This window comes from Phaenicophaeus curvirostris, chromosome 26 (assembly GCF_032191515.1).
Source record: "Phaenicophaeus curvirostris isolate KB17595 chromosome 26, BPBGC_Pcur_1.0, whole genome shotgun sequence".
Classification (NCBI taxonomy): Eukaryota; Metazoa; Chordata; class Aves; order Cuculiformes; family Cuculidae; genus Phaenicophaeus; species Phaenicophaeus curvirostris.
Window position 1 is genome coordinate 1,044,549 of NC_091417.1, and position 13,860 is coordinate 1,058,408.

Consider the following 13,860-nt stretch of genomic DNA (forward strand, 5'->3'; position numbering starts at 1 on the left):
GGTCCAATACTGACTTGTTCTGCTCCCAGACCCTCATTGCTGGATCAGTTGCAGAAAGGGAAAAGAAGGTGCAAATAGAGAGGTTCATTAGGCCTGGGCAGTCTTTTCCTTTTCTGAGAAGTGTTTCAGCGTTTGAGTGAATCTTGCTGTGACTTTAACCAAGGACCTTCAGATCTAACAGCTGCAAGGGCTATAGGCTAAGTTGCAGGAGCTGTTTTTCCTCCCAGCGTGTTGGCATTTCCCCCAGAATTACATAGAGGGAGCAATGTGACTGTTACTCACCTACAGATTAAGTAGGTTTATATTTTTGTTTGCCATGTGGTACTCCTTCAATTCTGGTTTCAGATGGAAGCTGATTTTCTCATATAAGAAAATAGAGAGGTCCCCAGCTAAAACTCTGAAATGTGAAAATTTATATGGCTTTAAATTGACAGGGGAAAGATCTACATTAGACTTTAGGAAGAAATTCTTGATGCTGAAGGTAGAGAGGCACTGACCCAGGCTGCCCAGGGAAGTTGTGGCTGCCCCATCCCTGGAGGTTGTTCAGCCTGGATTGTGTTTTCTTGTTTTCTCAGTTCAGCCACTTGAGGGAGGACAATCAGGGTTGCCATAGCAACGAAAGGATGACTTCTTAATTTGTAGGATCCTTCCTCTTAATTATTCTGAGAATTGTAATCCCATGAAAACTGCCTTCTTTGGGGAATTTCTGCCAGGAGCTGCATTGGCCCTGAAGGAGAAGTTAAAGAGGAAGAATAACGGATGAATACATTTTGGGGCAAAAGAATGAAAAACAATACAATCTGATGCATTTTCCTGGCCTGTTTCATGTGCTGACAAGAACAAACGCCTGGTCTAATCCAGAAACAAGGGCCTGGAATGGGTCCTAGACTTGAATTATTCATCAGAAAGTCAAAGCACTTTCATAGTCGTTCTGAGGAACAAGAGTATCAAGCACAACTAACGCATATAACTCAAAATAAAATCGTGTAAAGATGAATGGAGAACAAGTAGGATTTCAAGGGCTATTTCAATGGGAAGGCACCAAAGGAAAATGTTGTTCTATTGCATTTTTCATCGCCAAATCTCTAAGTCCAAGGCATAGGATAGAAGCACCACTACTTTAACATTTAGGAATAAAAAACCATTGTGGCTTGCCCAGGGTCACGCAGCGAGGCGATGGCACATGAGGTTGGAGCCGGTGGCCCCTGCAATCCCACCAGCTCGCTCTGCATGCCGAGCAGGTGCCACACGAGTCACTGCTAATGCGAACATCTTCGAATCCCAGCTGATAAACACGGCCCTGGGGAGAGGGCTGATAAATCTAAGCTATTGCAGAGAAGCCGGGAATGCCAGAGTGAGCAGGACAGCCTCTGATTGCTGAAAACCATACTGCAAATCCAATATTCCCTTTCTGTAATAGAATCTGTAGATGTAACTCAGTCTGCAGCCGCTGGGCCGGGTTGGGCTGAGAGTGATCTCTTTGCCCCAGGGAAGCCTCTCTCCACATCACCAGCTGGATTTGGAGGCTGGAGGCTCAGCTCTGCCACCACTGAGCTATTAATGTGCTATAATGTTCCTGCAGATGGGGGAGGAGAAGGAGGAAGGCATCCCAGGGCATCCTCTCTGCCGCTGGGGGATGCCAGGCACAGCAGATGGAGAGATCTTCCCTCTCAAATAGTTTTTCCACAGGAAAATGCTGAATCAACACTCTGTCAATATGACGCTTTTATTAGCACCTTACTTTGGGGGGCAGGGGTATAAAAATTGAGCATTTCATTGTCTTCCAACAGTTTCCCTCCCAATATGCAGCCATTTGAATATTTTTCATTTTCTTTCGAGAAGACTTTTTTCCCTATTTAATTGCTTTTATTGCTTTCATTTTATACCCCATTATAAATCCAAGCATAATATTAAATACATAGAAATCCAATCAAAATTTCAATTTTCTATATATATTAAAAAGCCATTTAACAGAGCCAAAGCTACTTTGGAAGGGATGGTTTTTAATTTCAGGGGAAACATCAGCATTCAGCGTTATGTTCCCATTTGGAAAGGCAGACTCATTTAAGTCACCGAGCTCTCTCTGCTTATTGGAGCTCTGGGTCCTCAACAGCTTGAAGATACTTGCAATAAACAGTTGGGTGAGAAGAAGGTCCAAAAAGGTTGAGGAAAGGATGAGAAATGGAAGGAGACTTGTAGGATCGTGATTATCTTGAGCCAAGTCCTTCTACTTCCAAGTGTCATTGTCACAGTCCAAGTGCTGCCTGGCTTCTCCTTCCAATGCCTGCAGTTCTCTTTTGCAAAGCCCACGGAGGTGCAGCAAATCAGTGTCCTGCAAGAATGGAAGCACAGTAGAAAACTGATGAGGATATCTACCTGGTTGTCACGGCTTAGCCCCACTTGGCTAAATTTTGCCAGCTAAAACCGCATAGTTGGACCCCCAGATCCCTTCCTGCCAGCCCATCCACAAGGAAAGGGGAGAGGGAAATGAGAAGAAAATGACTCGTGGGTTGGAAACTAAAACTACAGCTTTAATGAAATGATACGAATAAGAAGAAAATAACGAGAATCGTGCCCCTACCTTGAATATTATATGTCAACACAACTACTTTAGAGCGGACACAAGAGAAAGGATCTGAGGTTAGGAGGGAGCTGGGCTCAGGAACTGGATTCAGGAATGCACAAAACCAGGATTAAGGGCAAACAGGCAGACAAGGTCCTCCCTGGACATCAACCATTGAATAAGAGAGACCCTCAATTTTATACTCAGTGTGATTTGTGTGGGATGGGATCCTCTGTTGGCCAGTTTGGGGTCACCTGCCCTATTCGCCCCTCCTCGCGGGTGCACAGCCCTTCCACCAGCTCGAGGATGGCCTTGGTTAAGTGTAAACTTTGGCCTTTTTGCAGACCAATGTCCTGTGTTATCACTTTAGAGGAGAGCACTGTCTCAAACCCCTGCAGTTAGCTTTCAGAAAAATGAAGTTCCTTACAACAACTGAGTTAAGAGTCAGAATCTGATCCTACTTCACTCAAACAGCAACACCTGGTGCTCAGTGCAACTACACAAAGGATCTACAGCTGGGCTAGGGAAGATGAACCACTCTCCTCAACTGCAACATCATTGCTTTTTCTTGTCTTCCTTGTTCTTTTCCTCATCAAGCCCAGAGGGAAACGTCCCTGCTCACTGCCAGGGGTGGACTAGATGACCTTATGGGTCCCTTCCAATCCAAACAATTCTATGATTATATAAACCTAACAACTGGCAGACAACACACTCCCTTCGCCTGGGATATATTTCTGGGAGGGCTCAGGTGGGGCTGTAGAAGCAGAGGGGTTCACACTTCCCTGGAGGGGTGGGGGGACCCTTTCCCATCACTACTCTCTCCTCGAAAGTATTTCAGGGCTGGGCTGCGTGCAGCACAGGTTTGAGACACAAGAGGGCAGGCACAGGCTGTGCAAACGATGGAGAGATCCAGCTCTTCCTCGCGTCCCTCAGCCACAGCATCCCTGCTGCCCCCTCTTCATCATCCCATCCCTGTAAGGGGGCAAGAATGGAATTTTCCTGAGGGGTAATCTTCTGGCCCTACCTGGCTCCTTTGTCCTTCTTTCTGGAGGAGATCTGAAGCAGCAAGGTCTGTGAGGGATATGGAGGGGCTGAGGTTGGGCTCTGAGCTCCGAAAGCAGCCACTTGTTCCTCCTGGGATGAACTGCCATTCCCTGGCTGTCCCCAAGGAAGCAGAGTTCAGGTCTCCTTAGCTGGGATCTGCTGTTCTGGGGGGCTTTTACGGGTCTGGCCAGGTTGCTTTGTCCTTGTCATGGACACCCACTTGCCGAGAAGCTGTTTACATGAGCGGTGAGAGGTGTCACCACACCTTACCATCCTTCACAACCTCTCTACTCCATCCTTGCTGGTGTCACCCCATAGCACATCCCCAGGCACAACCAGAGATGCAACCGTTGGCTCTTAGGACAGAATCATAGACCGGTTTGGGTTGGAAGGGACCTTAAAGCCCATCCAGTTGCAACCCCCTGCCATGGGCAGGGACACCTCCCACTGGAACAGCATTCTGTGGTCAATGCCAGCTCTTGGGCACATCCCAAGCCACAAGAACTCAGCAGAGAGCATTTGTCTCCCTGGTTTGTCCCCAGGCGCGTAGCCAGTGGGGCAGAGCCTGGCGAGCCGGTGCTGGTGCCAGGCAGCACTGCTGGGCACAGTGCTTCTTCCTCCAGCCTGCAGCCAAAGCTCTCTACACAGTTAAATAATAAAAGGCAGCAGATGGTGTATGGTGTGAATTACAGAAAACAGGATTGTAAAGGCGGCACGCATGGTGAACAAATGAAAGCATTAACACACCAGGCCAAATAACGCAGACGGTGGGGAGAGGAGAGAGATTTGCAGATGGGTTGGTCATGGGTGGGACAGGGAGCTCATTCCTGCCAGGAAGCTCATTCCTGCCAGGAAGCATTGAGCAGGAGAACGATCTTGTCCCCAGCCATGGGGAGACGGTGAGAACAAGGCTAGATGAGTGGCAAGGTCTGGAGCCCAGGGACAGGGGGGATGTGGCCACTGCCCTCAGCTGCTTTAATTCTGGTTCATTTGTTATTTGGGTCGGCTTAATGCTGTCTTCTCCACCCCTCCTGGAAAGGGCATGACAAGAGGCAGGAGGTTTGTAAGGTCTCACCTGGTTGAATTCTTGCTTAATAAAGAAGGGGCACAGCTCTGTTTGGCCACAGACGGTCTTGCATTGAAAGCCTGGCTTTCAGTCATGAGCAGACACACAGGAGGAGGGACCATACTTTGCATTTCAGGGCTGATGTGGATTCATACTAAGAGGAAACCAGCCTCTGGTGCTGACTCCTGCTCCCTCTGCACTCCAGCTGCCCATAAGGAGCCTTCTGACAATGGAAGGAGCATTCAGCTTTAGGGCAGCAACCTGTTATGCTGAAAAGACCTACTGGGAAATTCAACTCATGGCTATATTGCCAGCTTTCTGGGTGACTGCTCATGAGTCCTTTGTTCTTTCTTTGCCTCAGTTTCCCAGGTGTAAAATGGAGAGAGTAGTGCTATCCTGCTATAGAGCAGTGCTGGGATGAGCAGCTCAGCCTAAGGGATGCTCCCATAGGACAGTCAATGCCACATCTAGGCTTGTCTTTGGCTCCCAGGGCCAAATGTGGCTTTGGAGGTAGCAAAAGCTGATATGATCTTAATCTGGGTGAAAATCATGTGGAAGAGGACAGGGTGGCTCATGACCAAGGCACGAGGGACCCAGGGGTCTGTCAGTGGTGGTGAAGCATCTGGAGGGGCCAAATGGTGCAAAGTACAAAAGCTCTTCCAGGGTCTGCTCTTATGATAATAGCACTCTGGGTTATAAATTAAAAAAATCGAGCTCATTTTGTCACAGTTAAACTTTGGGTTTGTCCTTAATGGGTGGCTGAAAGTCACTAGGCATCGCCCTGTAGACTGTGACAAGCTCCGTCTGCGATTTGGCCCCCTGCTCCCACATCATGAGAGCTGGGAAAGTTGCCTCCTGGATGCAACCATGGCCTCTGGGATCCTCACCTACTGTAGTGTTGGGTGCTGTACAGAGACAGAAACTGGTTTTAATTCTGGATCTGTACAAAAGCAGGCAAAAGAACTGCTGTGCTCTGAGAAAATGTGGGAGGGAGTTACTCCAGACCCTTCTGAGACCCCACCGCCTTTCATCTCTGGGCTGAACCTTGCTCATTCCCATCTCATGCAGCATGCACGAAGGATGCTCTCATATTTGGAGGCATCATTACAGGATTTTGCAGTATCTCTTGGGTAGGAAACCTTCCCCAGTTTGCCTCCCCCCGCCCTCCTCCTTCCAAACCTCCTGGCTGAAAGGATATCTGGGAGCATCTTCCCCAAACACATCCATCACAGCTGCCTTTTAGCAGCAAACAAACATCTGGAGACCCTGCTGGCTGAAAGTCTTCCAAGTCCTCCATGGGCTGAGCCCAGGGGCTCCAGGAGCTGCTTGGCACAACTGCCGCGGCCCCACCAAGGCACGGCAGCTCCCAGCCTCACCCCCAGGCAGGAGTCGGGGGTCTCTGGTTGGACCATTGCCCCCTCTCCCTGCCCTCCCCTCGGCTGCGGATCGATGCGTGACTCACGGCTCTCAGTGCTTCGCCCTGTTTAGAGTCTTGAAGTGAAGGGAAGGAAGCTCTGAGACAGAGAGAGAAGAGATGAGAGATGCTGCAGCCACTCTCCTCCTGCCGCCTCTCCTGACTGAGTCCTGCCCTGTCTGATTTTTTTCTCTGAGCTGCTGCATGTCAGAGGAGAGGCTTCATGCTATCGCTTTCTCGCCTGCTTGATCTGCCTGTATGTGCATGCATGGAACTGAGCAGCAATATTTTTCCCCCCTTTCTGGCTTTTTTTTTAGCCTCTCCCTCCTCCTTTTTTCTCTCATACTTCTCCTGCTGATTTAGCTGCCCACCTTTCCCCAGGAGAAGCCCTTGGATATACACCCAGCAGTACAGGGTGGCTTTTTTGGGGGATATTTCTTGGTGCCCTGTCCAAAATGGAGGGGTAAGGAGAAGAAGAGATGCCTGAATCCAGCAGCTCGTATCCCTGGAGCACGGGAAGCATCACCCGATCGGTCTGAAAGCCCCACTGCTCTGCAAGACATCGGCGCTGGGAAGCGGCATCCTTGGGCTTTTACGCACTAGTTAACAGGCTGTGAGCTGCCTCCACTTGTTTTAAGCTCTCTCTCCCTTAATCTTCTTTCCCTTCAGCGTGTGTGTGTGTGCATGTGTGTGTGTGTAGGGGGAGGACTTCATTTCCATTGGCTAAGCTTTCGCTGCCCACCCACATCTCTTCCACATCACCTTGGTGTCTCCCTAAATAAAACCAGCCCTTCTTATCGCGCCGAGGAAATCAAGAGCGAGAGTTTGAATGGATTTGATATAAATATTTACCCCTGCAAAGCTACCGCTGAGCTCGTGGGATAAACTCGCAGCAGCTGGCCTGAGACTCTCTTTCTCTTTCCCACCACAGGTTTAAATTACTTTCAAAGAGGGGAGGGAAGAAATCTGGATCCCGGTTCCATCTACAGACTGACCCAAAAAGCAGTGCCAGGATTTAACTAACTGTCCCCGATGGATCTGAAGGACAGCACCAGCGAGGGCAGCATGGGCAGCCTGCAGCCTTCCAGCATCCAGATTTTTGCCAACACCTCCACGCTCCATGGGATCCGTCACGTCTTTGTCTATGGGCCAGTGACCATCCGCCGCCTGCTCTGGACCTTGGCCTTTGTGGGCTCACTGGGTCTCCTCCTGGTCGAGAGTTCAGATCGAGTGGCTTTCTATTTCTCTTACCAGCATGTGACCAAAGTGGACGAGGTCGTAGCAAACAGCTTGGTCTTCCCTGCTGTCACCATCTGCAACCTCAACGAGTTTCGCTTTTCCCGGCTCACCACCAATGACCTGTACCACGCTGGGGAGCTCCTGGCTCTCCTTGATGTCAACCTGCAGATCCCCAACCCTCACCTGGCTGACCCGGCAGTCTTAGCCGTTCTCCAAGAAAAGGCCAACTTCAAGCAGTACAAACCAAAAGTTTTCAACATGCAGGAGTTCCTGGCGCGGGTTGGCCACGACCTGAAGGATATGATGCTGTACTGCAAATTCAAAGGGCAGGAGTGCAACCATGAGGACTTCAAAACTGTGAGTATCAGCAGACACTCTGCTTTTCTCTCCTCTGTGTATGTGGATGGTAGTGGTGTTGCAGGACAGTGTTGGAGGTCACTGGACTCCTTGTGCGTGCACAGCGCTCTGAGTGAGTGGCGCCTGCCAGGCTCTGGTACGGCAGAGGAGGAGGAGGAGGCAGCCTGTTGAGCCGAACTTTGTTTCCTCGACTCCTAGTGGGGGGATACATGGGGCCAGTCCTGCAACAGGCTTGCAGAAGGTCCAGCCCTCATCCTGCAAAAGGCCCACAGCTCTCAGGTGGTTGTTTGATGTCACACTGGGGCATCAGATGGGTCTTGCTGAGCATCAGAGGGGGCCTGGGGCTCTCTTGCTGTGGCCAGTGAATGTTTGCTAGATAAGAAAGCAGAGAGGGCCAGGAAGAAGCCAAGAAGAACGACAAGCATTTAGGGGTGGTCTGAGTGATGTCCATATGGCAGCTGTATTTCCCTGGGTGTTTGTAGCCTTGCTGAAATCATGGACAGGGAAATTTTTCTGCTTGTTCCTGGTGGTCATGGCTTATAAATCCTAGTTTGCTGTGCAGTGTGGGCAGCAGCTGGGTCCCTTCCTGGTGCTATGTTATAGTGAAGAGGGGGGAAAGAGGAAGAAGAGGAAAAGAAATCAGGCTCAGCTCTGAGCTCAGTTTGCTGGCAGGGAGGTGGAGCGAGCTGGATGGCCTGAGGATCCTGAAGGAAGCAGATGCTGCTCAGTTTACAGCTTCTGGATGACACCCTGATGGCAGCGCAGGCTGGTTTGAGGAGTTTGGCTGGCAAAGAAGTATCAGTTTAAAATAAAAATTATAAGTAGGTTGTCTGGAAGAAGTGATGTCCTCCAAGTGCTGCTGGAGCGTGCTGGGCTGGGCAAAGGGTTGCAGAGGGTCTGCTTCCCCCAGGCTGCTGGTTTGAGTGCTGTCCTGGCAGAGACGTGAGCGTGAGGGCTGGGGATGGGGCTAAGTTGTCCTTTGCTCTCAGGCCGTGCTGACCAGTCCCTTCCCACTGATTCAGCTGGTTGAGGGGTTGTTAATCCTCGAGTCAGTAATGCTACAGCTGTCAGACGGTTGTTTCTTTGGGATCGACGCTGCTTGTTCTGCTCGCTACTCACTGTCCTGCAGACAGGCAGGTGCTGTAACAGGTTTTGTGATGGTCTGGTTTGTCAGCAGGATTTTTCTCCGTTTTTAGAAGGAGGGAATATTTTGTGTCTCTGCTGCTTGTGGATCTCCCAGCAAATGGGTCCAACTGACCTGTGCTACAAAGTCACTGCCTGGACCGTGATCTCTTTGAATGTCTGAGCAGGAACATATAATTTTATGTCTCAGTTATTGCTTGTGCATAACCTTGATGCCTTGCCCATTTCAAACCTCATATCCAGGCTAACAGCTCCCTTCCTTCTGCTCCTAGGGTGGATCTGAGTAGAGGTTGGGCCACGTGAGTTTTAGGAAGGTATCAAGAAAGTAACTAGGAGAAGAGCTTGCTAAGCAAAAGCCACATGTGACTAAGTCTGGAGAATGAGATAGAAAAGGAGAAACAGACGCAATAGTCCAGGGGACGGAAGAGCTGGGGAGTGAGGACAGATCCTAACAGCATGGACAGACCTCCCCCAACCATAGGAAGGGTGTGGGGAGACGGGGGTACTTTGCCAGTGGCTTTCCCAATAATGCAATAAACACTAGCCAAAAGTAAAAGCCTCAGAGGCAAAAACCAAACAGCCCATTCAAAACATCTGCAGGACTTAAAAAGCAAGTCTTGTTTTCAGACAGGAGCTCTTGGCCCCCTCCCTGGGACACAGTGGGTGTCACTTCCCTGACCATTTAGGTTTTTGAGGTAGCTGCTTCTGAAACAATGATTTTTCTTGTTTTTCATGAGGGATACAGAAATTTCCAGAAAGGTTAAACATTCCCTGTTGGCTAAATAAATCCTTGCTCTGCTAACACAAGTTAGGACTGGCTAGAAGGACATGGGATACTACAGACTGTCAGTGCTTGTCCTCGTCAAAGTACTGTAGAGATTCAGAAACAGAGCACTGAAATACTTCAGTCCATTGTGCAAATCAGCTCCTATATGATCCAAAAGACAAATCTTCCCCACGTTCCCTTTATGCCTTTCTAACAGAGGCAACGTTTCAGTCTCACTGACTCCAGGTAATCCCTTGGGTGATGGAAATCCAGGGAGCAATACTCAAAAGGGACACAACAACCCTGTTTCCCTTCCAGACTTTACCTCTGAGAGATAAAAGGCAGCAAAAAGTGTCTTTTTGGAAGCTGAATAGGTGTTTCCACAGGGAGCAGGCGGTAAAGGTTTTTGAACTGCCTCCAGGCTGAATCACAGCCTCATGTCCGGGATGAATTTTGCATTTAATCACCACCAACCTGTTGCAGCTCTGCATCCAGGCTGTGTGGCAGCCCATCCATCCTGCTGTGTCACCAGCTGGAAAAAGACGAGAAGCATCACCACTGTAGCCTGTTTTCTCTCCTGTCAGGGTGTAAATCCCACAGCAGTTTTGTGATAAGTCATCATGGCCAAGAACTCTGAGCCTTTTTCTATCATCCCCAAATTCATGCATTTGGGAGCAGACAAGGCAGGAGTTTTGCAGAAGGAGGCTGGACCAAAGCAGTTAACTCTGCAATAAGGTACTGCTGAAGAAGTTAATGCAGTGCTGTCAGCTGCTCAGCCGTTTATTTTGATGCATGGGGTATGTGTGGTGTGTGGTGCATCCCCTGAATGAAGCAGACCCTGCTCGTGCTGCATGGGAAAGCAGAAGCTGGAATGGCAGCATCCTGGCACTTCATAAAACGTGACTTTACCCTCCTTCCTCCTCCGATTCCCTGTTTCAGTTCTCCGTGGCTGCTTCATTAACAGGACTTGAGCTGTGCTTTCTGTACACTGTTTCTTGTCCCCAGGATAACATCTAATGCCCCTCAGACAAGAGTTCCCCGTACTATGGTCTGTTCAGAGGAGTGAGTCCCCTAAGCTTTTCTGCAGAGAGAGAGCCAAAGGGAAGAGCAAGGTCTCAGAATATGTGCTTATTCGTGAGCAGGCATTGCAATGCACTGAGCAGCAGATAAGATAATGCAGACCTCTGCTGTAGGCAAAGCAATGAAGAATAGAAAATTGGCAGAACATGCCTTAGCAAACCCATTCCTTTGGAGTATTTGAAGGAGGGAAGCCTGAAAACAGCAGCAGCAGAGGAAATCCCCTCCTTTTTTTTTGTGCATTGCTCCTCCTAGGAGGTCTCAGTTGAAAATGACCTCGCAGATGGCATTTTTTTCTGGAGGAGCTGTGCTCATGCTGCTCAAACACGACATTAAGGTCTTCCCAGCCTTCTGCTGCTAAGCTTGGTAAAGCTGTGGCTCATCAGCCTTGTGCACACTGCTGTGATTTTCTGGGTATCTCTGTGGGTGTGCTGGAGCAAAGCCTTTTCCTGAGCCTGTTGTTGTGGCTCTTGGCGTTTTGCTGTTCCCGTATTGGATGAACTGAGGAATGGCAGGGGAGCCTTGCAGGGGATTTTTATGTGTGACAGCAAATGCATGGAGCAACAGGGTCAAAAAGTCTGCAAAAACCCTTTCAGCCTGTGGAGCAAAGGCAGAATGGCTGATGGGATGACCTGGGTGAAGGTACTGAGGATACTGGCAAGAGGAACGAGCCATCTCAGTCTCACCTTGCTGAGAAAATCAATCCTAGCAGTGAAGCCCAGCCAGACACATTTGGATGCTGGCGGTGGGTGTGCATTCTGGTGTGTGAGCATGTTTTTCAGCCAGGTCATTTGCCAAATGGAACGCGTAGTGTGTGGTTCCTCTCACCTCCAGTTCATTTCAGCGGTAACACAATAACTTTGCTTGTGCCTGCCATGCCTCTGTCGTAGGATGTCTATTATTCTCAGTGGCCATGACAATTGAAGGATATAACTCATTTATTTTCAATACACATTCCTACTGACAGACAGTGTCCGCATAATGGAGAGAGTCTCATGTGAATATTTCTATTTTGAGAAACAAGTTTCTGCCAATCTATCTTTCTCCATGCATATTTTTTTCTTGCATTCTTTCTGGTGCATCCATGAGGCCAGTATTTAGTAACCAGCTTTGGCTTATAGACTTACTAGTCCAGTCTCCTATTATTCAACTTCCACTTTCCTCAATAAAAACAATGGGCCAGGGCCTCCTTATCTTCACTGTGAAGAATTTCTTCCCAATGTCTAATCTAAATCTTCTCTCTTCCAATTTAAAGCCATCCCTACTCATCCTATCACTCCAGGACCTTGGAAAAAGCCCCTCCCCAGCTTTCCTGCAACCCCTTTCTGTGCTGGAAGCTTCTCTAAGGTCTCCCCTGAGCTTTCTCTTCTCCAGGCTGATGTAATAATTTTTTTCTTTGAAGCATTTAATGTTTGAGGATTCTTCCTTTTTTCCTTAAGAAAAAGAAACAAAGTGTTTTCCCAAATGGTTTTGTGAAAACTGCTGCTGTGCTGAATTCTCAAAGAACGTTCCCATCTAAACTAATCTTTATGTAAAAAATTGAACCAGTTTTCTTGAGCAGCATGACCAGACAGAGTGTGGGTATCTTATCTTTATTAAGAAAAGTAGATGCTCTACCAGATGTTAAACTTCGTACTTGTTGATTGAATTGCCTTTTTTTTTTTCTCTCCACCCTGGTAATGAATCCCACAGTCACCATCCCTTCTACAGATGGTTTGGGAACACTCTAAGAGGCCATTAACTAATGCTAAATTATGATGAAGCATCTCCTGAAGTACATGTGACATCCACATGAATAACAAATGGATTTGTTTCTGTCAAGGCAGTGACAACGGATTGCAGTTGAATTAATGTGAGCGTCGCTTGCTGCTCCACACCGATTGCCATGAGTTCCTTGTGGGGGGCATGTAATTACAGGGATGCAAACGACAGTGGAGGGAGGGATGCCGTCAGAGGGAAGATGCAAGGTTGTAGATAGCTCTTAAGGACGGGCTGTGGGAAAAAGCAAGTCCCAGGCTGACAAACAGATCCTGTTTCTCTTGAATCCCAGTGGAGCTTGCCTCCTAAAGACATTAATGTGACTGAGATTGTGCTTTTAGTCCCCACGATGGCTAACAGCCCAGGAAAAAAAACAATTACCTTCTCATTATCACTTGGTAGAACAAAAAGACCTGTAGAGTCAGTCCTATGATGATGTTTGTACATCTGCATCTCTCCAGCGAAAAACAGATCAAGAGGGGAAGGATTTTTCTATGGTGTTTGCAGATGATACTAGAAAAATGTGCAAGGCCTCTGAAAATGCTCACAGGACAGTTTCTAAAAGCTGTTTCTCTCCTGGTTAGTGTTCAGAAACTTGTGCTACATCTCTGCTTCTGTTGGCGCGTTGTGTCAGGTTGAACTGTGGCTGCCAGCTCCTTGTTCTCAATCTGTGTTGTGTACGTTGAGGTGCTGCACAGGGTGAGAAGCGGTAGATTAAGTGAGGCAGGAAAAAGAAATAGGTGACAGCAATGGAATATGAGACAAAGATTGGAGAAAACTCTGTTTATGGCATGAGACTGGCTCAAAGAAAACCAAATTCACATCAGAAGCAAACATGGGTTTTTGAAAACGAGATTGATGAGCCTGGAATTGGTCTGAACATATCCATTGAAACTTTTCCATCAGAAAATACTTTCGGAATGCAAAAAAAAAAAATTGCTTTCCTAAAGTTACACTGACTGGGATGAGATTTCCCATGAGAAAAATGAAAGCTTTTTGTCTGAAAGCTTCTCCATTCTCTGTGAAATTAATTAAAAAAAAAGGTCTCGGAGCAAAATAAAATCTTGAAACCCTGGGTTGTCTCATTAAGTGGATGTTCTGATTTTTAGCTAGTTCTGTATTAAGTAATGGAAAAAAGTCACCTAGATCTGTGGAAATTTCCACCACATGGAGTCTCCACATCTTGCACCTGTAGGCCAGGTGCACACGTGGGCACCCTGTTCCAGTGCCTCACCACCTGCACAGGAAATCATTTCTTCCTAAGATTTCATCTCAATCTCCATTCTTTTACCTTAAAACCATTCCTCTCATCCTGTCCCTGCACTCCCTGATCAAGAGTCTCTCCCCAGCTCTCCTGCAGCCCCTTTCCACACTGGAAGCTGCTCTAAGGTCTCTTTGGAGCCTTCTCTTCTCCAGGCTGAACAACCTCAACT

At 48.1% G+C, this 13,860-nt stretch overlaps 1 protein-coding gene across 3 annotated transcripts in view; it reads left to right on the top strand.

Moving 5' to 3' along the window:
* The first annotated feature begins 6,624 nt into the window (after window positions 1–6,624).
* Window positions 6,625–13,860, top strand: part of LOC138731202 (acid-sensing ion channel 2) — a 308,363-nt gene continuing 301,127 nt past the window's right edge. The window contains exon 1 of one of the 3 annotated variants that reach the window (XM_069877011.1): window positions 6,625–7,683. In XM_069877011.1, the coding sequence (XP_069733112.1) occupies window positions 7,120–7,683 (564 nt within the window). In that variant the 5' untranslated portion in view covers window positions 6,625–7,119. The remainder of the gene's footprint in view (window positions 7,684–13,860) is intronic. The other 2 variants (XM_069877009.1, XR_011339139.1) reach the window with 2 other exon arrangements.